The sequence below is a fragment of the Agelaius tricolor genome, unplaced genomic scaffold (genome assembly GCF_023055355.1).
Source record: "Agelaius tricolor isolate 1412-34295 unplaced genomic scaffold, bAgeTri1.0.p SCAF_4, whole genome shotgun sequence".
Taxonomy (NCBI): domain Eukaryota; kingdom Metazoa; phylum Chordata; class Aves; order Passeriformes; family Icteridae; genus Agelaius; species Agelaius tricolor.
In genome coordinates, this window is record NW_027269264.1 from 56,966,247 (window position 1) to 56,992,873 (window position 26,627).

Consider the following 26,627-nt stretch of genomic DNA (forward strand, 5'->3'; position numbering starts at 1 on the left):
GAAAGAGTACCTGTCTTTGGTTTTAACAAAAATATGGCCCTTCATGACAAGAAAGACATTGAGGCACTGGAGCATGTCCAGAGAAGGGAACAGAACTGGGAAAGGGGCTGAAGCCAGGTGGGTGTCTGTCTCTTATTCCAGGTAACAGTGACAGGAGAAGCAGAAATGGCTCTGGTTGTTCCAGGGCATTTAGTTTGGATATTAGAAGAAGTTTCTTCGTGGAAAGGGCTGTCTAGCCCTAGCACCGCTGCCCAGAGCAGTGGTGGAGTCTTCATCCCTGGTGGTGTTTAAAAGCCATGTGGATGTGGCACTTGGGGACATGGGGCAGTGGTGGGCTGGGCAGTGCTGGGGAGCAGGGCTGGGCTCAAAATTAGATGTCCTTTCCAACCAAAACAATTCTGTGATTTTATATCCAGTAAAGTTGTGCTGTGCAGCAAGTGCCCCTGGCATCCTGCGTGAAAGATTTTGAAACAATTGTATGAAAATGCACAGGATCTAAACCAGAAAACATATTTCTCCATTAAATGCTTGAAAACTCATTTGTTCAATGGATTTGAGAAGAGTCATTTGATCAAAAAAACAAAAATATGCAAATGGCAAAAGGAAGTTTGCTTACATAGTATTCTACAAGATACCAGAATAAAAAAAAAAAAAAGTTATTAGAAACTTAACTATCATTACATGGGCACCCTTACAAAGGATGTTGGAGCCTGGCTCAAGGTGCAATAAATTCCTATTTGCACTGTCAAAGCAATGGCAAAGAGGGAAGAAAAACCTGGGAGGAAAGAAGACAATATCAATACTTAGGGTATGAGATGAGCTTAGATTGATGGTGTGATACAAAGAAAGAGATGGAAGCCTGAAAAAAGTGGCATGGATAGAAACAAACTGATGACATTAGCAGAGGAAAGTCAGATCATGTTATATGACAGCAAGAAGGGGTAAGGATTGGATTTCTCACAATTCAAATCACTACTGAGCTTCAAAAGGCGAATTTTCATTTATCTGAATATCTAGAAATATTCTATATATGCTGAGTAAAGAACTACTTGAGGACCAAAGCACCTCTCCATAGAATTTATCTGAAGTTTGGAAATTCAGATGTTCTGAATTTTTTCTGCTCACTCTCCTAGTTCAGAAGTGCTGCAAACAAACTGAACAGCACCCAAACACAAACCACTATCTGGTAATGGAAAAAAAAACAGTTCCATGGATCAAAAAATTTGAGGATGAATGTTCTCAAAGAATTCAGCAATACTCTGTGCTGCTTTTTCTCACTTTTCCTATATACATGCAAAATGTACTATTGTTCTCTATTTTAAAGACTTAAGTATAAAGCCCTAAACATCAAAACCTTGCTACATTAAAAATACTCCTTTTAAACAAAATGATTTTACAATGAGACAATCATATTAGAAAAAAGCTCTAAAAAAGATTTTATTTTCAAAACGTGATATCTAAAAGTTAAAACCATACCTTGATTTCTGTATATGTAAGGAACATCTCTTGGGTTGACCTATTTTTTAAAAGGATTACAGCAAAACAAAGTGTGTGCTGTGGCACAAGAACTCTAGACATGGATATGTCCCAGCACAGATGTCTCCAAGCAAACAACCTGAAATGCTCATCTGGTTGAATAAAGGTCTGTGAAGTGTCATACAAGACATCAGAACAAAATAAATGCACTGTGCTGCTCCACTTGAAATACAATAAATGCATTGTCCCATAGACGTGTATGGGGGACAGGTTGTAAGCAAGTGCCTGTCTGTGGGCAATGGAGAAGTGCTCTGTGAGCACTTAAGCAACCCAGCACCGGGAAAAATCCATTTAGTACAAATAAATGCAGAGAAAAATCCCTAAGTCCCCTGTGCTCATGTCTACTAAAGAGCCCTTGAGGCATTCGTATTATCCAAGCTACAATGGCACATAAATAGAAATAAAGAGAGACAATAGCCATGGAGAACTCCAAGGCCTTTGCAGGGCCATTTACTCCATAGAGGGGTACTGCTCTTATTTATTTGAGACCAACTCTAAAGCCTGGAAGACATTTAGGATCCCAGGAAACAGAATCTAACCAATTAAAATATTAAATAATAGAATAAACAGAAAGTAAGAATGCACTTTATATCTTTCTTTCTAATCTTGTAAAGTGAAATATGACTAAATTCTGCTGAATAAAGATTTGCTATATTTACTATTAGGTCCATCTGGCTTGTGATGGATATAAAGTGCGTTCTTACTTTCTGAGATTATGTGAAATCAAGAGACTCACAGTGTGCAGACATCCACAAATATGGATGTAAATAACATGGTTAGCATGGGCCACTCTGATGGACAAAGAGGGTTCAAGCGATCAGGGAATGAAAAGAACCCCCAAACAGTACAACATTCACACGAGGAGGGCATTGCCATGTTCCGATTTTGCTGGGCAGTGATCAGACCTTTTTCTGCTTTTCTTATCTTGTGCCTTCTTAAAAATATAAGTTTGTGTCCCCTTGGAAACAGCTGTGTGCCACAGCTGGCAGCTATTTCAGGGTGAATCCCAAACTATAGAACCTCTGAGTGATTTGGGTTGAAAGAGATCTTAAAGCTCATCCAGTGCCACCCCCTGCCATGGCAGGGACACCTTCCACTGTCCCAGGCTGCTCCAAGCCCACTCCAGCCTTGGACACTGCCAGGGATCCAAGGGCAGCCACAGCTGCTCTGGGCACCCTGTGCCAGGGCCTCACCCCCCTGCTTTTAAATAAAGAATTTCTTCCTAATATCCAGTCTGAACCTGCCCTCTGTTTAAAGCTGTCTTGTTGATATCTGCCCATGTAAAAAGTCATTCACCTGAGCTGCTCTCTGGCATCACAAATGGTTTTAATGCAACCTGGGTAACAAAATTATTTCTATCCCATCTCCCTCTTAAACAGCAAACATAAAAGGCGACTCTTTTAATTCTACAATCCTAAACTTGATCCTAACAAATTATATACTTCAAGATATCTTCATGACAAAACATCTCATTAATTTTAGGGTACCCTTTTATCTGCCACTGCTTACATATGAGCAGAGATCTGTAAGTCATGTGCTATAAAGCCATGTCAAATTCTGCCTCACAGAGGATAACATTATTATTTAGAATATTGTTGTATTAAGTAGAAAAACAAGAAGTCACCACGCACTTGCAGGTTTATAAGCAAAATCAGAAACAACTTAGAACAATTAAGGGAGGCTTTGCATTAACGAACAGGATTTCCTGCCAAAATGGAGTTAGAAAGACAATGACACTAGAAACAATATGGAAGAAAGGAATTTGATGTGGCAAGACAAAAGTAAATATTTACAAAATAAGCCAAGAGTTTAATTTCCAGAGACCAGGAAATGTATTTTTCAACTGAAGGCATAAATTGTTCGGCATCTCATGGCCACTTTCCAGCCAATGTTGGGAAATGGATGCTCCCATTGCTAGAGAAGTAAAAGGAACAGAAAGCAGTAAATTCCTTCCCCTGTATCTTGGTACAGATCGTTTTACTCCCCTTTTGTCTGGCATGTCAAATAACATCCTTGTAACTCCACAAACTGTATGTAACTCCACACTAACAGGGCAGAGGTGGGCTAGGACCTAACTCTAGCTTGTATTGAAATAGAAACTCAATAAGCAGACTGTGATATATCATGGACTGAATTCCTGCATGAAAATCCTACAGAATGTGATGATTTTGACTTGACAGGGTGGTGCTTCGCTGAGCACCACCTCTCTCCTGTACTTTTCAAGAGAGTGGCAAGCAGGAAACTAAACTCTGAAAGGCTGAAAGCTAAGGAGGAAAAATCAGTGCAGTCCAGTATAAACAGAATATATATTTGCAAAGCTCAGATTAAACACAAGGCTTATTCTGAGCTAAAAATCCTCAAATCTGTTTTAGGTGTCTCAAGGTATGCATGTAATTCCTTTTAATGATCACTGTGTTTGTCCTGTTACTATTTTATAAGAATATCAAATGGCAGATCCCGCAATATTTCAATTTTATCTACTTGCACTTCATTCAATAAGAGTAAGGATCTTATAGCTGCTGAGAGATGACATTTGCCTTGAATGAAGGCAAAACTCTGTGGGTGAGAATCAGAGGAAATTGCTGGAGAAAGCATCCTGAGCAAAACTCTCACCCAAAACCCTAACAAAGAAATTACAACATGAAAATTAGAAAGACACTGCTGTTGTGCAACCTAAGATCCAAATCCCTATCCTTTGAGCAGCTTGGATTTGGCACAGCTCTGCTCAAACACACTGGCTGTGCAAGCACATTTGTATGTATTTGTATGTATTTGTATCTATTTGCACGTATTTGGGTGCTTTCTACACTTGGAAAGAGAATTGCTGTGCCCTCTGAACTCATTCTGACAGGAAAGAATCTGGGTCCACTTTAGGAGACAACAGACTCATTCTGCTTGCAGAAGGTCACAGGGTATGGGTGTTGCTAACAGCCCTCTTTGTTCTAAGATTTAAGCAGAACATGAGTCTGGAGCCCTGGTTCAGTACCCAGCGCCCTCACGGCGCTCACCTCTGGCACCACCCTGTCCTTACACAGCCCCGTGGGCTCAGCAAGGGTTTGGCTGTTTAGTGTCCTGGCACAGTTACAATGAATTAATTGCAATCTCCTGTGAAACTTGGAAAAAATATCACAGAGTCATAGAATGTTTGGGTTGGAAGGGACGTTAAAGCCCATCCCACCCCCAGCCCCCTGCCATGGGCAGGGACACCTTCCACTGTCCCAGGCTGCTCCAAGCCCCATCCAGCCTGGCCCTGGACACTGCCAGGGATCCAGGGGCAGCCCCAGCTGCTCTGGGCACCCTGGGCCAGGGCCTGCCCACCCTCCCAGCCAGCAATTCCTAATTGCCAAGAGCCCAAAATCTGTGCCTGCCCTCTGGCAGTGGGAGCCATTGCCTGGCTGCTGTCCCTGCAGGCCTTGTCCCCAGTCCCTGGGCAGCTCTGCTGGAGCCCCTGGAGGCCCTGGCAGGGGCTCTGAGGTGTCCCTGGAGCCTTCTCTTCTCCAGGCTTTGATCTAACTTCATAAAACTTGAATTTTGGTGTCGAAGCAGAACAAGAAACAACTCCCTAGGAGGACCCATCATATGTTGCAGACAGAGAATGCTATTTTTGTCCTATGCCTTTGTCTCCTTTCTCCCTCCTTTCTCTCGGTCCCTGTCCTAAAGGTCTCTTTGACTTTTTTGCTCCACAGGAAGGAGTTTATTGCTTTCCTCATGGACTGACCTTGTCTTTGGCCAGGTGTCCTTCCTGATCACTTCTTTCTCTCTCCACAGTGATTCTGCTAGTGGGCATGGAAAGCCTCTAGCTGTCCCTCCCTCATCACTTAGTCTGTTTGGTTATCCTACTGACATGAAACCTCTACAATTTTAACAAACTGGAAACTTTTTTTTTTTTAAGAAATAAAGAAAATCAGTTGGACCGATCAACTTCACAATAAAGTCATTGCTAAGGACACTACAAAAATGACCAAAAATTCAAACCTGACATAGGTGTCACAGCTAAGATGTTTTCCCAAACACAATTTTGGATGCAGGGACTCCCTTTTGCATAACAATAAGGCCATTTGTAAACTTTCAGTGCCCCATAAAGGAAAAAAATGCAAGACAATACATTTATATCTGTGGATAACTTCCATAACTGTTTATAGTGGGTAGCAATCTTTTTTTCCCAAATCCGTATTTATAAATAATTTCTATTTTCACTTGCGAACCACTGAGAACTTTTATGAGTATCACGGGCTGTAAAAAGAACAGTTATTAAGGAAATGAGCATTTTCTGTCTTCTGGATAAAGTTAGATGGCATGTGTTCAGTGTGCCTGAGGCCACACAAAGAATAAAGACAATGTAAAAAACCCCAAACCAGTGAATAACTACATTCAAAACAAAGCACAATGAAGAATCACTTAATTAAAGATTGTGTTTCACTTTTGAAACCAAGACGGTGAATTAAACTTTTCATAAAACCTTTATCTATTCTTTCCTGAACTTTGAGTCAAATTCCAATATTGATGAAGTCAATTTTTATTGTAAAATATGCAAAGCATAATATATTTCTTGTATTACCACCTCCTTCAATGGAGTACCTCCATCCATATCATGTTAGTGATTTTGGCTCAAATATCTCATTTTACTGAATTTCCAGACATAAAAAATTTACATAGTTTGAGCTGGACTACTATAAAGCTGGAGTTGGAGCTGAATCTTAATCATTCTCCCTACACCTTCACCAGGAATTTCACACAGGATGTTCAATCTTGGAACACAAACTGCAATTTCCAAGACATGTGTATTCAAACCAGTACATACAGAATTTCAATTTTCAAATTTTGCTCAGGCATTCCTTCCTGAATAAATCATGCCAGGCATGAAATACCTTTGAAGGAATAAAGAAGAGGATTTTAGGTATGGTAGTTGATCATGAATTCAAAATTGACACTACAATATCTGGTATCACATTATCCAGACAGGCTCAAGCAGTGCCCCATGGAAACATCTGAGGTTTAACAAGGCCAAGAGCTGGAGCTGCACCTGGGTCAGGGCAACCCCAGGATCAATCCAGGTTGGGGCTGAGCAGAGGGAGCAGCCCTGGGAGAAGGAGCTGGGGGTGCTGTGGGTGAGAGATGGACCTGCCCCAGCCTGAACCCCCTGCCCTGGGCTGAGCCCCAGCGTGGGCAGCAGGGCAGGGGGGATCCTGCCCCTGTGCCCCTGGGCTCAGGTGAGAGCCCACCTGCAGAGCTGCCCCAGCCCTGGCTCCAGCAGCACAAGGAGCTGGAGCTGCTGCAGCCAGTGCAGAGGAGGCCACGGAGCTGCTGCCAGGGCTGGAGCCCCTCTGCTCTGGAGCCAGCCTGGCACAGCTGGGGCTGCTCAGCTGCACAAGAGAAGGCTCCAGGGACACCTCAGAGCCCCTGCCAGGGCCTCCAGGGGCTCCAGCAGAGCTGCCCAGGGACTGGGGACAAGGCCTGCAGGGACAGCAGCCAGGCAATGGCTCCCAGGGCCAGAGGGCAGGCACAGATTTTGGGCTCTTGGCAATTAGGAATTGCTGGCTGGGAGGGTGGGCAGGCCCTGGCCCAGGGTGCCCAGAGCAGCTGGGGCTGCCCCTGGATCCCTGGCAGTGTCCAGGGCCAGGCTGGATGGGGCTTGGAGCAGCCTGGGACAGTGGAAGGTGTCCCTGCCCATGGCAGGGGATGAGATGAGATGAGCTTTAAACTCCCTTCCAACCCAAACCACTCTGGGATCCTCTGACCTAGTGTATGCACCTACATAAAACACCCACACCTTCCTCCCATGGTATTTGTTGAAAATACTTCTCTCTGCAAACAGCACTGATGTGCAGATCAATATACTTTCTAAGAGATGAAATGCTTAAACATTTTCAGAAGTACATGAAGGCATACTAGTATTTGAAAAAAGGAAAAATGCAATAAAAACACAGGATAATGACAAATAATGTAACATCAAATAACATAAGATATCAAGTGTTTTTCAATACAAGACCAAGATTAAGTTTATTATCTGTTCCTAAACACACGCTGTAACAACACAGTACTTGAAAAATATGTATCTCAAATAAAAATGTTTACATCCTTCACTCTAATGTCAACATCATCCCCTTTGAAGCATTTCTGTGAATTTCTCTTCTTAGAAACAAACATGCAAAAGGTAGCCTGTCATAAATAAACCACTTTTCAAAGGAGAATTGAGGTTAAAATAGATAGGAAATTAAAGATAGGTATTTTCATCCTGAAAAATACTGCATCACCGAAAGAAAACATTTATCAAGAATATTAAATTTTTTGTAAGGGATGTTAATATCCAGTCAGAACCCAACTGCAGTGAATGCTGAACAAAACAAGAGATAATGAAGCATTTCATAAGAGTGCAATTCACTATGGAAAAAGCTACAGTTAATGACCTACACGGAGGTTAACTTGGCTTTAGGAAGTCCCAGCCTGCCCTTGCCCAGTTCAGTGTAAATGCTGTGCCAACATCCTGGGAAATCTGCCCACAGCATTTTTTAACTCCTGTTATTTAACATTTCTCTTTATTTTCTTTATTTCTCTCTTCTTGGTAGCTCCAGCCTCTCAACAACACCCATGTCCTTTCCTATGTATGTCTGAGAGATAATGCCAGGGCCTTTCACTTGCTTCTTTTTCCATGTATCTTTATTATGAACAGTAAAGTTGACCTCCCTAACATCACATCCCAAATCACCAAAATTAGTGATTTTCTCTCCCTTGTTCTATAGCTCATAAGGAAAAAATATAAAAATAAACAAAACAAAAACCAAACAAACAAAACCCAAACAAACAAACAAACAAAAAAGGTGGGGGAAAACAACCTGTGAAACATCACTCAAGGGATTTAAAAGCTTTGTGAATGTGAAAACTTTGGTGACCTTGGCAATGTTGGGGGAATGGGTGGACTTGATGCTTTTAGAGGGATTTTTCAGCCTAAATGATTCCATTAAATGTAGAGCAAGGACCTAGAAAGGTTAAAACACATCTCCAGAGAAAAGTATATAGGTATCAAGAATATACCATGGTCTCCAGCATGTACAGAAGCATTTAGAAATACTACAGCTTGAAATCCTCTGAACTACTCATCATTGCAGGAAGATGACAATCTTGGAACGGATAATCTGGAAGCCTTTAAGGAAGGAAAAATGTTTGGAGTACTGCATTCTCCCAGCTTTTGTCTCCATCACCACCACTGTTCTCCCAAACAAACATGTGTGATCAAAATCACCGCAGCTCACAGCAGGAAAAGGTTTGTCAGCATCCTGAAGGATCCCCAGCTTGGACCATCTCCTCATCTTTTATTAAAATATTTTCCATATCTAGCAGAAGTCACATCTTACCCAAGTTTCACAATCAAACCTTGACAGAGCTGAAATGCAATCCTGTTTCTCCACTCTAGTCTGCCTGTCAATGTTTTCAATTTTATTCTTCAGTGAAAAAGGTGTTACAGACAATACCAATGAGATCTAGAAATGTCACATGGGCATGAATAGCCCCTATTAAGAAAAAGCAGATTTTATTTAGATAAAGCTTTAAAGCTATTGTTCATTACTTTTCAGTAGGAAATACGTCGTTATTTCCCACATACACTGTCATCTGAAATTACCTTACCCACTGCTGAACCTGTCATTTTGAAGAGAGATTATTTTATTGCCTTCAGACATCCTCAAGTCTCAGAATTGGTGGGACAACTAACACAGATTTGATTTAATTATTTATTTCAGCACTCTTGCAGTTGTGCAATATTTTTCCATCTTAAAAACTAACATGATAGCTTTTAAGTCCCAGTCCTTTGAGCTGCACAGTAATTAAATTTACATTGTCTTCAATTTATTTGGAAATTAACCTCCTTCCCACAGAGAAAGAGGTTGAGCTTTACCTCCCACTCAGTTGTATAAATCTTATTCTGCTGTGTAATTCTTCCTGCCTCTATCAATCTAAAAATCCTCCTAAATTCCAAAACATCGCCCTCCCCAAAACACACTTTTTCAAAAGGCACATTTCTGTGATGTTCCAGGTCATTCTCTGTTTTTCCCAAAGTTAAGACAACATTTCCAGGAACTGACTTCATCATGATAAAGCAAACACTAACAAATTTTGTCTTCTATACTGCACAAAAACCAAGTACAACTACCATGGGTTGGGATGCTAATTCCACTCCTGCTTGGGAAACAAATGCTAGGCCATACGATCAAACATAAACTGCATTTCAATAGGATATTCAGAAGAGACACAGTAAGAGTCCTTCTAGGCGTGTACAAACATTGTTCTGAATTTCAATTTATCCAGGTGACAGAACCACAGAATCATTTAGGTTGGAAAAAACTTCAGAGATCACAGAGTCCAAGCTGTGCCCAACCTTGTCACCTAGCCCAGAGCATTGAGTGCCATGTCCAGGCCTTCCTTGGACACCTCCAGGAATGGGGACTACATGGGCAGCCCCTTCTAACTCCTGACCTCCTTTTCCATGGGGAAATTCCTGCTGGTGTCCAACCTGAGCCTGCCCTGGCCCAGCCTGAGGCCGTTCCCTCTGCTCCTGTCCCTGTTCCCTGGAGCACAGCCCGACCCCCCCGGCTGTCCCCTCCTGTCAGGAGCTGTGCAGAGCCACAAGGGCCCCCCTGAGCCTCCTTTGCTCCAGGCTCAGCCCCTGCCCAGCTCCCTCAGCCTCTCCTGGGGCTCCAGCCCCTTCCCAGCTCCGTTCCCTGCCCTGCACATGCTCCAGCCCCTCAGGGTCTCTCTTGTCCTGAGGGCCCAGAGCTGTCCCCAGCACTGGAGGTGCCTCAGTAGTGCTGGCATAGATCACAGATGAGTTTTCCCAACCCTGGTGGTGTAATCTGAAATCTTAATTCAATGCCAAAACTATCCCGGATACTGAAGCAATTTGTAAATGTGAACAGCTGCACAGACAGTATAAAGACTTTCAAAGATAAAATCAAGATAATCATGGTATTTTACAATTAAGCCAAGTTGTACAGAGTGATGAAGTAGAGACTAGATAAATGGGCAGGGAGGTGGACAGAAACCTGGCTAAACTAAAAGGGTCAGAGAGATACAGTCAGCAGCACAAAGTCCAGCTGGAGCCTAGCCAGAAGTGGTGCACTCCATGTGGTGATTCCGGAGGAGGCCACGGAGCTGCTGCCAGGGCTGGAGCCCCTCTGCTCTGGAGCCAGCCTGGCACAGCTGGGGCTGCTCAGCTGCACAAGAGAAGGCTCCAGGGACACCTCAGAGCCCCTGCCAGGGCCTCCAGGGGCTCCAGCAGAGCTGCCCAGGGACTGGGGACAAGGCCTGCAGGGACAGCAGCCAGGCAATGGCTCCCACTGCCAGAGGGCAGGCACAGATTTTGGGCTCTTGGCAATTAGGAATTGCTGGCTGGGAGGGTGGGCAGACCCTGGCCCAGGGTGCCCAGAGCAGCTGTGGCTGCCCCTGGATCCCTGGCAGTGCCCAGGGCCAGGCTGGATGGGGCTTGGAGCAGCCTGGGACAGTGGAAGGTCTCCCTGCCCATGGCAGGGGGTGGAACAAGATGGCCTTTAAAGATCACTTCCAACCACTCTGGGATTCTGAGACCAGTGTTTCCCAACATCTCCACTGATGCCCCAGCTGGTGGGGCAGGCTGCAGCCTTGGCAAGTTTGCAGGTGATACAGAACTGTGAGGAGAAGCTGAAGCACATGATGGTTGGGTTGCTAGAGGGACAAGGACAGGCTGGATAAACACTCCAAGAGAAATCTTGTGAAGCTATGATGGGATGTACCAGATCCTGGGTGTTGAGGGTCAACCACGTACAAAGCAGCTTTGCAGCAAAGGCCCCCATGTTTCTGGGGAACAAAGAATTGAAGGTACACCAGCAACTGACCCTCATAGCAAAGAAAGCCCAGGGCACCTTGGGCTGGTGAGGCACAGCACCACCAGCCCAAAGAAGAGGTGATCCCCCCTCTCTGCTCAGCACTGAGAAGCCTCACCTGGAGCACTGGGCTCCCAAGCAGCAGGGACATGCACACACCTCAGCAAGTCCAGCAAAGCACCACAAAGATGATGAGGGGACTGGAGAGTCTCACATGCAAAGAGAAGCTGAGAAGCCTCTGATTAGCCTGGGAAGAAAAGGCTCACAGGGGTCTCAGAACATACAAATATCTGATAGGTGACAAGGTGGTGTTAGATCATAGGTAGGACTTGATGACCTAAAGGTCTTTTCTAATCTAGATGATTCTGTGATTCTGTGATTCTGATGGGAAAATCTAGAGATGATTAAGCCAGACACAATGATGCCCAGAGAAAGGACAAAAGGAAATGGGCCCAAATTGCAATACAGGAAATTGCATTTAACTGTAAGAGAAAAACCACAAGTTACACAGAGAGCTTGTGGAGTCACCATATTTGAAGATATTAAACATCAACTGGATGTAGCCTTGGGCATACAGCTCTTGGTGACCGTGCCCTTGGACATGAAAATCTCCAAAGATGCTTCCTAACCAGGCACTTTAATGATTCCCTGAAATCACAGAGCACAAACATTGAGCACAACTCAATAAACAACAAAATGCAAGGAAAACTGTCTGCTGGGAATGAATACCAAGTCAATGTAGAAACCTGTAAAGCCACAACTGTACTATAAAGCACTCGGGGAAATACAGAAAACATACTTCAGGGTAAAATCCTGCAGTAGCAAGAGGATGGCTTGTTGATTAATTACAAGAATGCAGTATTGGAAAGATCGGATTTTATTTATTAGGTTGGAAGCCTTTTATAAACACCAATTTTAATTTTTTGCCGAGTGAATGTCACGCTAAAAGCAAGGACTTGCATTTTTTTTCACTCTGGTGAAAAGGAAAATACCCATGTTGAATTCCCTTAAAAAGTCTTCTGCAAAACTGAGAAGCAATCACTGAACTTTGACCAACTGGAAGTCAAAAACTCTACCTCACTACTGCTAACAGGTCTGTTAGAGGCACCTTACCATATCTTACCTATAAAACTATATTTTCCTCATTTATAAAATATTCTGTTAACTACAGAATACACACAAAATGTAATACTGCACATCATGCACCTAGAAGTATTTCAAGTAACCAAGTGCACAAGGCAGGAACATTAAATGGGAAATTTAAAATCTTTCATTAGTTATATGTATTGAACCAGTTTTCAGCTAGGCTGACGCCCCAGAAAACTTTTCCAGCAGAAGAAAAGCCAAACGCTAATCACTGTCCTGGAGGTTACACTGGGCCTGGAGGATTAGTCATCTTTGGAAACCAGTTGTGGTTGTTCTTATTTTCCTCTCCCACTGCTTTTTCTGATCTGTGGCTGCTGCAGTGGGAGCATTCTCATCAATGTTTTCTCATAAATTCAGCTTACAAACACGAAAGAACAAAACCACTTAAGAATAGCTCACAGCTCTCACCCCCTACATCCTGTTGCAGAGTGAGGATCCAAAAACTCCTTACACAACTTAAATCAATCCTTTGGAGGATTGGAATAAAGAGCTGACTAAATCTTCCCCCCAAGCCTCTCTCTGCATTTCTTGGTCAAATAGGCTGTGGTGAGGAAGGGAGATACCAAAATTTTAGAAGACATAACAGTTGTTGTTTTCAGATGTTCTCAACAGAAGCCAGAAATTAAAATAAGGAGTTGTTCTTACAGTGTTATTAATTCTGCAGATCTGGAATGGTTTGGGTCACTGAGGTCAGTATGAATGGATCTGGATGCCCGTTTCCAATTTTTCAGGTGTTACACCTTCAATAAGCAGGTCAGCAGTGTTCCCTACTCCTTTCCTCCCCATCCTGTTCCAGCCACTTGGGGAGCCAGGCCAGGTCTGCAGGACCCAGCAGCCCAGGGGCTCTGCCTCTGTTGTAATGTGCTTATGACCCCTCACTGGTGGCACCTGCCCCTTTGATGGAGAATCACTGATTTAGATTCAACAGCTGGGCAGCTGGGAGACTACCCAAAACTACTTCAGAAGGAGAACCACGAGGATGATGCCTCTAATCACTTATACTGTTAATCAAATATTTTTTTAAAAAAATTTTTAATCAAAATAAGCCAAACTTCCAAACTCATGCTATCTACAGCTGCAGTTAATTATAAGAATATAAACTCTCAGGTATTTTCACTAAGCAGGTCTCCCCTATGGCTCCTGTGCAGAACATCTCTGCAGCACATATCACAACATCTGGTTTGAGACAATTTGGGCTTACTGGAAAACATCCTGGGTTTCACTATATAAGGGTTATCTCCTGGACTCATCACTTTTAAACTAACGTACCAGCCCCACATCAGCAGACCACTCAGATATCCTTCTTATGCACAACATCCCACTAACCAAATTACATTTCAAGTGAAATCCTCCTATGAAGCTACGAGTATGTTGTGAGGTTCTCTCATTTTTAACTGCACTGCTGATTGTTGGGGTTATTGACTAAAAATAACTGCTGAACTAGAATTTTATATATTTTATGAAGTGGGACACTTTGCATCCAACCTTAAAAGCATAAAACTTTAAACCTCTTGGTCTCTACATTAACAAGATTAATTTCTTGCTGCTTCTGCTCTTCAGAGTCCTTGATCAAAATTTAAAATTTCACTCATCACCACTATTCATATGCACAATTTGAATCCCTTAAGCTCATCCATCTCTGTCTCCAGGAGATACCTGCAAAGATGTTTGCTGCACCGTTCTTCTTGTGAATCATTTGTTACTCAAGCTTTGCAAAGTTCTTTGCATATTTTAGTACTGAGGGTACTGCCCAGCTCTGGGTAGACACCCAGATCTCTCTCAGGAAACCCACGAATGTGGTTTAAACATTTAGTTCTCAACTGATATCACGATGTAGATACTCCTACTTAAAAGGGGGAAAAATATATACATTCTGATGCTTCAAGTGTTCTGACTGGAACATCTTAATCAAAATTATCAATTGTGACAACTCTAGCTGCTGTCAATACTTTCTTTAATTTGAGAAATTGGAAGATGTTTTGAATCAGTAACATATGTTTGTCATTTTCTAAGTGAATAATTTTCTATATTTAGGCATTAATTAAATATTTTACTAAGCTGCTTTCACTAGCCAAAGTTCATGCAATGCTGTTTGGGACATCAAAACAGACACGAGTGCATCACCTAGATGCAGAAAGTGAAGAATACCTGCAGGGCACTCCCTGCTGCCAGTGGCACTGACTTCAGGAAGGTGCTGGAGAGGTGCATCCAGGGAGGTTAGCAAAGACAGAGGGGCTGGATCTCAGCAAGGTTTTTTAGTCTAAGGATAAAACTGGCTGAGATGAGCATAAATTCTTTCTCCTTTCACCTATAAGTTGTTTCAGTATATTCAGACTGACACGCATTTTGTTAGCATTCTCCTGAATTCTTTGGACAAGATATGGCATTTTTCTCCTTTTACTCCCAAAACAATAGCTTATTTACATACTTACCAAAGAATAAGACACCCTCCCAATGCTGATTAAATGCCAGACGTTACGTAGGAATGCAAACCCCCGGACTCTGAACATACTGCTACAATGGAAATGTGTGAAAGTAATTTTGTTCCAGTTTCATCTCATGGGAATGTGGGCTCATAAGCATCCAATTAAAAATAATTCTGACTGATCGAGATGTGTTTTAGCTTCACACGAGAATGCATCTAGAAAATGCCTGTGATAGATTTTTACCAGGGTGGGAGGAATAAAGATTATTATAGAGAAAGAACCTCACTCTTGTAATTTTTCCCCATTCAATTTCATTCTTTGTACATGAGAATGTAGTGTTTTGGCAACCTGTTCTGTTTTGTACTATTTGGGTCAAATCACCTGGGGAACCTGAGAAGACATAATTTTTAGTGGGAAGATTCCAAATCAAAATGCATCCTTTTAAAGCAATCTATAAGGCAAACAAATGAACAAAACCCTGCATGGCAATCTGCCTATAACTTCCATTTTTTTTGCCAAAAGAAGCCACTTTGATCCACTCATCTGCACAAGCCATAGGAATTCCCTCAGTTACTTCCTCCTTCAAGCCCAATAGCTTTGGCTGGACTTGGACATATCTTTTAGGAGAGTATCCAATCTCATTTAAAAATTCCAATCCAGGGAAATCCAGAGCCCTTGTTATTCCAGTGACTCACATACCATGTAAAAAAAGATAGACCAGTCTCAGCTGGGTTTGCTTTCCAGCTACTGGAGTGCATTGTACTTTTGCACAGGATCACAGAATATCCTGAGCTGGAAGGGTCCCCCCAGGATCACCCAGCCCAGCTCCTGCCCTGCACAGACCCCCAGCAATCCCACCCTGAGCATCCCTGGCAGTGCTGCCCAAAGGCTCCTGGAGCTCTGGCAGCCTCGGGGCCGTGCCCATTCCCTGGGGAGCCTGGGCAGTGCCAGCACCCTCTGGGGAAGAGCCTTTCCCTGATATTCAAACTAAACCTCCCCTGATAAATCTTATTAAAGAGCTCTCTTATTGAAGGATTTATTCACCCTTGATCTTCCAAATAATTTAAGAAGCAAACTCATAAAAATGCCATAGAGTACTTCTGATTTGTTTCAAAGTCAACCTGTTCCTTTTATCTTGCAGCATGATCTATGTCCGTGGAATTCCACCAGCTTCATGAAAATACACCTTGCTTTCATCAAGCTTAGACAGTTACATTTTCATATCAGCAATCTCTCCCCTTCACTGATTGCTCCTTCCCTAAAAACTATTTTTGGTACTTAATTTTAAATAGGGCAGGACTTAACAAATCAATGCAGAGGGTTTCCACTAGACATGCACTCACTTGATAAACATCCAGTTAAACTGTATTTGAGACCTGCAAGCCAGGCAGTTCTTCACCCAATGAATATCCACACCGTTGATTTTATATCTGACTGGCTTCTTGATTACTATGCTATGCAGTACAAAGATAAATAATCTGTAATAGAATTATTTATAAACAATTCTGCTCTGCCAAGTCACTCGATGTTGAGTGTAAGTGATCCTTCCACAATAAACAACTCCAAGCCTCCAACAAAATTATGAGCAGCTGACTAAAAATCACAAAGCAATAAAATATTAAATTATATCAATTCAACAGACCTCTGACCTTTTTTTTTTTTTAATTTTATTTTTTCCCCCAAAGAAAAATTATCAAATGAGCTGGATTTTGGGGAAATGATCCACACCAACACATCAGCCAAAAAAAAAGCCTCATCTACTGAGCTGTGCCCCCCAGCTCAGAAACTGAGCCCCACAAACCATCTTGCATGGAAGATCAGAGAACAGAGTTTCTATAGAAATTTACAGGCCACTCTAGAGAAATATCAGCATATGGGTATTAACAAACCAGCCTGAATCCTTGAAGAAATATTAGTGCAGTGCGATTGTCTTTTTTTCTTTTGTCTTTTTTTCACTTGTTCTTGCTTCTATTTACTTCTTAAGTGACTTAATTAAATTCTGTTCAGCTGTTCCATGGTCTGCCTAAGACTGAAGTTTAAAATACACCATAACTACTGAACTCAATGACTATTGGTTGACAATTACAGCAACTCACAGCATTGGGCAGGCATTGAAAATAAAAAGTAAAACTGTGCATATTAAGCCCAGTAGAAAAAAGACCACCTTTGAGAGTTCAGGTTTAACACTGGTAATGGAAGCAGTTAGAATTTATCAGTGGCACAGCATTAAGACAAAAAAAATTGTTCATTGTCACAAAAATGTACCATTTCCAACTCTGCCTCCAAAAGCTGGAGATACTATGTCATGTTTCAATAACAAGGAAAATTTCCCAGCACACCCATAATGATACTTTCTGATAATGTAATGACACTGCAGTCCCTGAGTGGTACTGATCCAGTCCCCATAGCCTCTCAGCTTGGCAGGATAATGAGCAGAGACCACTGAATGGTGTTTGGGGGAACAGAAAGGAAAAAGAGAAGGAAAAAGATCATTGGTAAAATGCCAACTTTGGAAGCAAAGTGCAGAATCTTATTTAAAAATCCTGCAGAAAAATAATGTTTTTATTCAGTATTGTAAAAAAACCCCAAAACCCACAAGCTTGTTTATTTCTGAAGAGTGCTTAAATCTAACAATTTTTTACATGTATTGGATAAATAAATTTTTCTTTAGGGAAAAATATTTTGAACTATGCTATCTAACATTCTAAAAATAGCCTGCTTTAGTGATAAATGAAGTGAAACTGTTCTTGCCTGTGACAGGCCCAGATTCTGCCATCTTCATTACTCTACTTTTAATTCTATGACAAATGTGGGGCCATTTATGAAAGCTCTGACAGGTTAAGCTCACAGTGAAGTAAGGATCAATGTTTGTCCTATCCCTGCAAGTGTTCCAGACCAGGCTGGACAGGGCTTGGAGCAACCTGGGATAGTGGGTGGCGTCCCTGGTACCATTCCCTGGTGGAATGGGATGAACTTTAGGATCCCTACCAACCCAAAGCATTTAATGACTCTAAACAAGGCTAATGCATTGACTATTTTACTAGCACTAACTTAGGGTGTTTTTCACACTAACTGCCTAAAAACTCAATGGCAACAAATGCTCACGATTATTGGAGAAAAAGAATTCACATCTGCCAAGCCTCATTTGAAAGAATATGAATTGCTGCACATCTCCACAGAATAAATCCAATTAATCCAAGCAAAAGCCATTTAAGGTTCAATAATACACGTTTGACTTATGTTTTTCCCCACCTTCTTTTCACAGACTAAAGTCAAAGAAAATATGTCAGATTTGCAAATGCTTAAGTTGTTTTTGAGGATGATACCTAGACACCTTTCCTGCATTGTCAGGGTAGTAATCCATACCAGGACACAGGACTGGGATCCAGGCTCTGTGCCCCAGCACAGCTCACACTCCAAGGAAAAAGGAACTGGAAACTGGATAAAAAAATTCAAGTTGGCTTTAAGCAGCACTTGAGCATCAGGTTGCAGCAACAGAACCATTTCTAGTAAATTAGCAGCATTTCTCAAAGCTAAGCTCCAAGGCCGCGATCCCAATAAGGCAGCACATTCTTAAATGAATGTAATTGCATAATTCCATTGACTCTGATGGCATGGGAGAAGGATGGCTGCAAAGCTCATTCTCCATACACTTCAGACAATGCCAAAACACTTCTGAAAGGCAGCATTATAATCTTATGAGATATATTTTGCTATTTAAACAAACCTAGCATTAAGTAATAAAAGACAAGCAAAATGGGTAAACAATGTCAATTTGATATCATATTTCTTGGTCTTTTTTACTGAGGAAAAAAACCCTTAATTAAAATTAATCCATTATAAATTTTATCTCTGCAACTTTAAGACATATTTACCCAATTTACAAAGTTCAGCAAAACTGTATTTCCTGCTTTCACACACAGTATCAAGCTTGTTATGAAACTAAAACTGTCCATAATTTGTTCAGCATCCCAGAACTAATCATTGCTTGTTAGCTGCCTCTTTGCCAGTACATGCACTAAGCCAGTCTGCCTTCAAAAGCAATTTTCCTGAGCTTGACTGCAACCCAGAGAGGTTTAAAAGAAAACAGGAACACACACGAGCATTAAAACATTACATGATGAATATGAAATGCAAAAGGAAATAGTAATAGTGGCAAACATATCTCACATCACAAAGCACAGTTGCTGCAATAAAAAATACATAGCACAGTCACAACAGAATTATTAGATATTAGGAATTTTGCATTACAAACCCAGGCTCAATATTTATGCTATGCTAATGCTGTGCATAATAAAATGGTATTGTACCCACTATGTTTCTAGAATTTGCTATAGACCCAAAGCAACACTGGCACTAAATCCCAATGAAAGCTGCCTGGAAATCTGGTGCAGTGGGCTTGCTCCCTGTGGGACAGCAAAATATGTGCTATTTTGCATTCCCTCTTCCCTGCTTTAACCAATGTTGGCTGTCCAGTAAGTGTGGGGTGTGGTGTGCCTGTGCCACATCACCACCAGGTTCTCACACACATCTATGGAACACTGAAAACCCGAGAACACAGAATGGTTTGGGTTGGAAAAGACCTGAAGGACCATCTGTTACCAACCCCCTGCCATGGGCAGGGACACCTTCCACTGTCCCAGGCTGCTCCAAGCCCCATCCAGCCTGGCCCTGGGACACTGCCAGGGATCCAGGGGCAGCCCCAGCTGCTCTGGGCACCCTGGGCCAGGGCCTGCCCACCCTCCCAGCCAGCAATTCCTAATTGCCAAGAGCCCAAAATCTGTGCCTGCCCTCTGGCCCTGGGAGCCATTGCCTGGCTGCTGTCCCTGCAGGCCTTGTCCCCAGTCCCTGGGCAGCTCTGCTGGAGCCCCTGGAGGCCCTGGCAGGGGCTCTGAGGTGTCCCTGGAGCCTTCTCTTGTGCAGCTGAGCAGCCCCAGCTGTGCCAGGCTGGCTCCAGAGCAGAGGGGCTCCAGCCCTGGCAGCAGCTCCGTGGCCTCCTCTGCACTGGCTGCAGCAGCTCCAGCTCCTTGTGCTGCTGGAGCCAGGGCTGGGGCAGCTCTGCAGGTGGGCTCTCACCTGAGCCCAGGGGCACAGGGGCAGCATCCCCCCTGCCCTGCTGCCCACGCTGCTTTTGAACATATTTAATGCAAACATTAATATATTTGCACATAAAATCTACCAAAATAGTAATGAAAACTGTAATTTTTTGATAAGTACAAAGACAGGCAACACCATCTGTGGGTATCAGAGCATCGTTGGAGACCTTCTGCTCTGGACTAAAATTTATATTTTTTGCCAGGAATACTGGATGGTGGGATGGTGATTTATGAATCACCATAATTAATTATCCTTTGCCTTCAGTAATTTGTAAATTCCATCTCTTCTCTAAATGGGCTCATCACACAATAAAACACTGTAGTACTTTAATAGAGGATGGATGCATGGATTCAAACAAAAAGCTTTTGACACCTCACTTATTTTGTTGTATTCCATGCTACTTACAGACTTAGACAGGCAAATTTCCTGACTGTACTTCTCTAATCATCCAATATCAAAACAACAATAGAGAATTAGCCATAAAAAACAGCTACCTCTATATTTTTCCAGCAGCAATTTCTATTTTAAATCCTCTGTTCTCCTCCTATCTCAGAAAAAGATAACCTGCAATGAAAATCTGAGATTTTACAATCTCCCAGATTGATGTACTCTAATATACCTCAACTGATGTATAAGCCCTATTTCAGAAAGTGATACCAGTAAAAAATATCTCCATCACTTGTGGTAAATGGGGAGTAACTAGATGAATGTTTTTGCTCTAAAAACTTCACAGGCTTGTTACATGAAAACACATACAGTGTTATCAGTGCTTATTTTCATCCACAGAACACCTGAAAGATGCAATATCCATGGAGAAGAACTCAGTCTCCCAAGGGTGATTTTTTCAGCTCAATGTGTAGTGCTGTTGCTGTACAGAATTACAAAAATTTCATGGAAACAAGCTGGAAGAATTACAGTACTTATTTTACATTTTCAGGATATCATTTCTACATGTCAAACACTACATCTGAAAGAAGATTGTAGTGTAGACTGCACTTATTATTAGTATTCATTTTTAAATAAGCCTTTGAAATCTCAGGCCTTTGACTACTTTAATACCATGTCCCTGTTCCAAATTAATCTGGAGAATGCCCCTGGGATAGCTAGATTTTCATGTCCTGTTGAGATCTTCAGAGTAATTCTCCATCATTATGTACTACTATAATTTTTTTCTTTTGTACAAAAAGAGCTATTTCAGCTTGCATGCCGTATTTTCTTCCCTTGACAATCAAGCTGGTTTTACTTATGTTTACTGTGTGGTCCCTTGCTATTGTATGCTGGCTTTGCTGGGAAGCTGCATTTCCACCCTGGATGCCTTCCATGTTCTGATCAATTTTGTCACGCAATTTTCCCCTTGTTTTCCCAAAGCTTCTAGGGACTAGGTTAATATATTTAATTATCCACAGCATTAACAATGTAATAGTAAAACTTTAAATTTTACTTGGAGTAAACAGTAAAAGAGAAATCCTTTGGGTATGGCAAGTAGGACTTACTTTTATATTCACCCTTTTTACAGTTTCTGTAGAACATCTGTAATTCCCTATCACACAGAAGGATTTGGGGCTGACGGATTCTCATAATTCTTATTCTGTATAATCAAAAGGAATCAGACATACAAAAAAGGAGAGATCTTTAATTGTCCCCAAGTAACAATCAACAGAAGAGGAAATGGACTCAATTTGTGTCAGGGGAGGTTTAGGTTGGATATTGGGAAGAATTTCTTAACCCCAAGGGTTGCCAGGCACTGGCACAGCTGCCCAGGGCAGAGGTGGATTCCCCATCTCTGGAGGGGCTTAGAAGCTGTGTGGATGTGGCACTTGGGGACATGGGTAAGTGGTGGCCTTGGCAGTGCTGGCTAGTGTTTGGACTCGATCTTAGAGGGCTTTTCCAGCACAAACAATCGTGTGATTAACTTCCACAAAAACTTCCTGAACTTGAGGCAAAAGCTCTATCATTTCTACTCTTGAAAAGCAAATTATATGGACAACGTTACAAAAAAAACAATGGGTGTCAAGAAGTATTAGACACTTGCATGTAACCTCTGCACCAACTCCAAACAAACTGTGCAACTGCAATGGAAGTTTTGTGAATCACAGCTCAAGTTCTTATGTCAAGGCTTTGGAAATGGATTAAAATACTTTAACATAAAAAGCATTTAAAGCTTCCAAAGGCCAAAGAATTTGCATTCTAAATTTAAAAAGACAAACCAAACCATTAGTAGACTCCCACTTCTAACACACTTTTTAGAATATACATCAAGGATGTCATAAAGACACAAACTACCCCCTTAGAAATTAAAATTATTCATCAGTTAACTGAAAACATGCAGAGATCAGTCACAGGGCATGCAGCATGCAGTAAATGGAGAGGAGAGGTTAATAACCTGGAAGCATAGGATCTGAGAATGTGAGAACAAGTTAAAGACAAGAGTTCCTCTCCATTGTCACTGAGGGTCGAGAAGCAATGCTGCAGCGTAGAGCAGTGGGAGTGGGGGAAATACAGTTTGTCCAAGACATACACATATCTCCGCAAGTGGCGGCAGGTATAACTGAAAGACAAGGGTAGAGGGAGACAAAACAGAAAAAAGAGGTGTTTTCCTTTAAGAAAGCTAAGTCATGGTTTAACATCTCTGGCTTTTGTGCCAAGAGTCAATGGAAGATGCCAAGAAAGCAATGGAGCGGTTTGACATAAAACAAACAGTTTCAAGAAACAGAGGGATCTGTTTGCCCCTGTGCCCACATGCTGGTTCTGTCACTGCTGCACGGGGAATTTGCCAAGTCTCACACATTAGACACAAGAATTTGGGCTTCTTTTGGGTGTGTGTGTCATTTCTCTCCCTCCCCCCCCCCCTGTTTTTTGCTCCCAGTATCATCTTAAGAGAAGTTTTATCTCTCTCAATAAATGCAGGAGACTGGTCCCTGATTTACAAAGGTTACCTTTAAAAAAGACCTAAGAATTTTCACAAAATTTAACTGCCTTTCATGAAAACTGACAGTTGACTTAAAGGGGGAAAAAACATCCTGAGTTATTGCTCTTGTAGCCTGGGATTTCAGTGGTAGAGCATGCCTGTATTTAATTCTAGTTGCTCAAATGCAATGCTTAATCATAACAGAGTTACTCAATTAAGACCTGGCCAGCTTTTCCATGAAGAGCTAGAGTCACTTCTATGAAGTAACTACAGAGCAAGCAATAAAATGTTTAAAATTGATATTAAGCAACACTGAATGCACCTGTGTTAGAGATATATTCCCTATGCCTATGCACAGGATATCCTCCCACTCATAATGGAAAGGAAAATAAATTCATTAGCGCTGTTCACCTGCAACAAACTGCATCACTGGAAAACTCTGAGGCACATAGAAAACATAACCTCAACTACCTTTTATTATAGGTTTTGTATAGAAAGTACTTCACTGCATAATAGTGCACAGCCCAGGGTGTGCCAAGTATGATGATGTGATGTGATGATGTGTCTCAGTGATCTTACAGCTGGACTTGGTAATCCCAGCGATCTTTTCCAACCTTAATGATTCTGTGATTCTAAGTTGTCCAGAAAGTGCTTTAACTAGCCCTAAATACTGAGACAAAAAGGTCAGCTCATGATGGTCCTACCAGGCTCTGCTGTCCTCATTTGCAGCCAGGGGACACAGCTCTCTCCAGGACAAACATATCCATGGAGTGCTAAACTGGGAAAGTTTCCCATGGAGATTTATGAAACCAAGTCTCTTCTGCTAACTTTGGCAAGAACCAACAACACCTGAACTCTAGGCTCCATCCAAATCAAAAAAACCCATTGTTTCATGGCATCATAGCTGGAAAATTGGCCCAGGGGTTATACATAACCCAACTACCTGCATTTCACAGGCTACCGTCTCTCTAAATCCCTATGTGACATAGTCACTCACATGTGCCTGAAACACTTTCCTGAGACATTTGTGTACCTCGGGGAAAAAAACAGGACAAAAAAGAGTGCCACCAACAGCTAATCAGTGCAATCAGTGGGACTCAGACCAAGACTGTACCAAAACCAACCTCCCTCTGCTTTGCTTTAAACAACACTACTGGATTACATCAGTCCTATGTTTGCTCTGGAAGTTTAAGAACACAAGACCCCTTTTGGCACTTCATTTGCAGACATGATAATTGTCAGGAGATGGAGAAGCTCAAGGATGCCATTTCCTAAGCTTTCCTGCCTTTTCTGCTTTCCTGACCACAGCACACTGAGAGCAAGGCAGGCTATTCTATTCACTCCATAGGCCAGGGATGGACAAGATAAAGGATTTACAGGGTCCCATACTAAAGAAAACCCTCAACCCACAAGCCTGCTCCTGCAGCTACCTGGAGAGGCCACATGTTTTTTTTCCAAAAACAAAATAGAGAGCATAATTTAGAATGATGATGCTTTGAAAATTTAAATGGTTCTAAGCCCACTATTACCATTTACTATATTTAACCAGGCCTCTTACTAGACAACTCCTTCCAGCTATTCAGTCTTGTTAGATTTATCAAGAAATTGAACGGGTCTTCCACTGTAGAATCCCAGGATGGTTTGGGTTGGAAGGGACCTTAAAGATCATCCAGCGCCACCCCTGCCATGTGCAGGGACACCTTCCACTGTCCCAGGTGGCACCAAAGCCCCATCCAGCCTGGCCTTGGACACTGCCAGGGATCCAGGGGCAGCCACAGCTGCTCTGGGCACCCTGGGCCAGGGCCTGCCCACCCTCCCAGCCAGCAATTCCTAATTGCCAAGAGCCCAAAATCTGTGCCTGCCCTCTGGCCCTGGGAGCCATTGCCTGGCTGCTGTCCCTGCAGGCCTTGTCCCCAGTCCCTGGGCAGCTCTGCTGGAGCCCCTGGAGGCCCTGGCAGGGGCTCTGAGGTGTCCCTGGAGCCTTCTCTTGTGCAGCTCAACAGCCCCAGCTGTGCCACGCTGGCTCCACAGAGAAAGTGATAGCAACTATGTTTGACCCCTGCCAACATTCTCCATAAATGGGAAGAACAGGACTTGATCCCATAATCACCATCACCGTATTCAGGCTTAACTGACCAACAGGGTGAGGTGACAGCATGTGGTGGAGGAGGAGAAGTTTTCCCAAAACATCACCCAGAGGTTCTGGAGACACACCCAGGGTGACAGTTTCAGCAGCACTGCCCTCCATAGGCATTCCTATTTTCAAAGCTGGACTTGTCTACTGAGAAGTTTGACATTAAACTCACATCAAGAGCAGTGCAATCCCATAACTCTGTGACTTTCATAGCCACTTTGACCAGCAGAACTTACATCAAATTGAAGACTAAGCATTTTTGTTATTAAACCCTCTGAAGTAAATCAGAATAAAATCAAGGGTTAAGAGCAGAGTTCCTTTAAGACCATGTACATTAAGAGACATTGACATCAATTTTCACTGACTGCTTGTGAGTTTGAAATAAGCTTACTTGATCCACCAGAAATGAGGTTTCCAGCTACATCTACTTTTACTGAAATTTTTGTTTTCTGCATGTTTTATGGGGAACATTTCTTTTACTTTATAGCAAAAGGTGATCAATCTTCAACTACAATACAGTACTGAAATATTTGAAAAACACTACTGCAAAAAATAAAGACAATCATACTTGATTTCAGGTGTGTGTCTGTGCATGTGTGCTATTCAGGTATCTTGTTTACCTGGAAAAAATAACTGTAGCTCACACTGAACTAAAATCCCACTTCAAAAGACTGTAATCTCCTCATATAGAAATCCATCTGATCAAGATTTTGAATTCTGATACAACAACATGACACTTCCATTTCTAAAAGCTTAAAGGTAGAGTGCCTTGTTATAAAACTCTGTCAGGTAATCTGGGGGGACTTGAGTTATCCCAATCAAAAAAAGGTAACTATTCATACATAACAATAAACTATCACTCTATTTATGGCGATGAAAATAATAAAACTCTTCTCTTGCCTTCTCACTACACAAAATACACAGTGACATTCAACAGAAGTTTAAATTATGAACAAAATTGCATATGCTCCATCAAAACTTCAGGTTATTGAAGTTCTTTGTCTTTAACAGCCATGAAAGCCACAAAACCCAAAACTTTCATATCCAAAGCAACAAAGGTCAGCATCAGTATTTTGGAGACTAAAGTGCCAGGATCCTTTCTGTCTGGTAGTTCCCCATCTCTCATATTGGATCAGTTGGGACCCTCTGTGATTACAGAATATCAGCTGGATGGAAACATAAACATGAAAACCCAACAATACCTTTAAGATAACAGAAGTTCAAAACTCACAGGCATCATGGCAAAGCACCAAATTCAGTCTTTATAAAGTCAGAAAGCAGCATTTAGAAGGCTCCAAGGATTTAATCTCATAGGTATTTTTATAGGTTTCTTGTTTGTTTTTCATTTTCTCTACTACACATTGAGGATGCAGAATTAAAAGAGACAAAAATTGAACAAAACACCAAGACCACCATAAAAATGCTCACTTGCTAACCATCAATAATGTGAATTTTGGAATAAAAACATACCTAAAGTAACTTGATACTGTAAGAGACAGCACAGAGAACCTGACATCTGTGATGAAGCC

At 42.1% G+C, this 26,627-nt stretch overlaps 1 protein-coding gene across 11 annotated transcripts in view; it reads right to left on the reverse strand.

Annotated features, from left to right (window-relative positions):
* DYM (dymeclin) overlaps positions 1 to 26,627 on the reverse strand; it is a 211,214-nt gene that overhangs the window by 71,509 nt on the left and 113,078 nt on the right. For 6 of the 11 annotated variants that reach the window (XM_071425859.1, XM_071425858.1, XM_071425856.1 and 3 more), the window contains one exon: positions 22,440 to 22,604. The exons of the other annotated variants lie outside the window; for them this stretch is intronic. In XM_071425859.1, the coding sequence (XP_071281960.1) occupies positions 22,440 to 22,604 (165 nt within the window). The remainder of the gene's footprint in view (positions 1 to 22,439; positions 22,605 to 26,627) is intronic. 11 annotated transcript variants of the gene reach the window in all.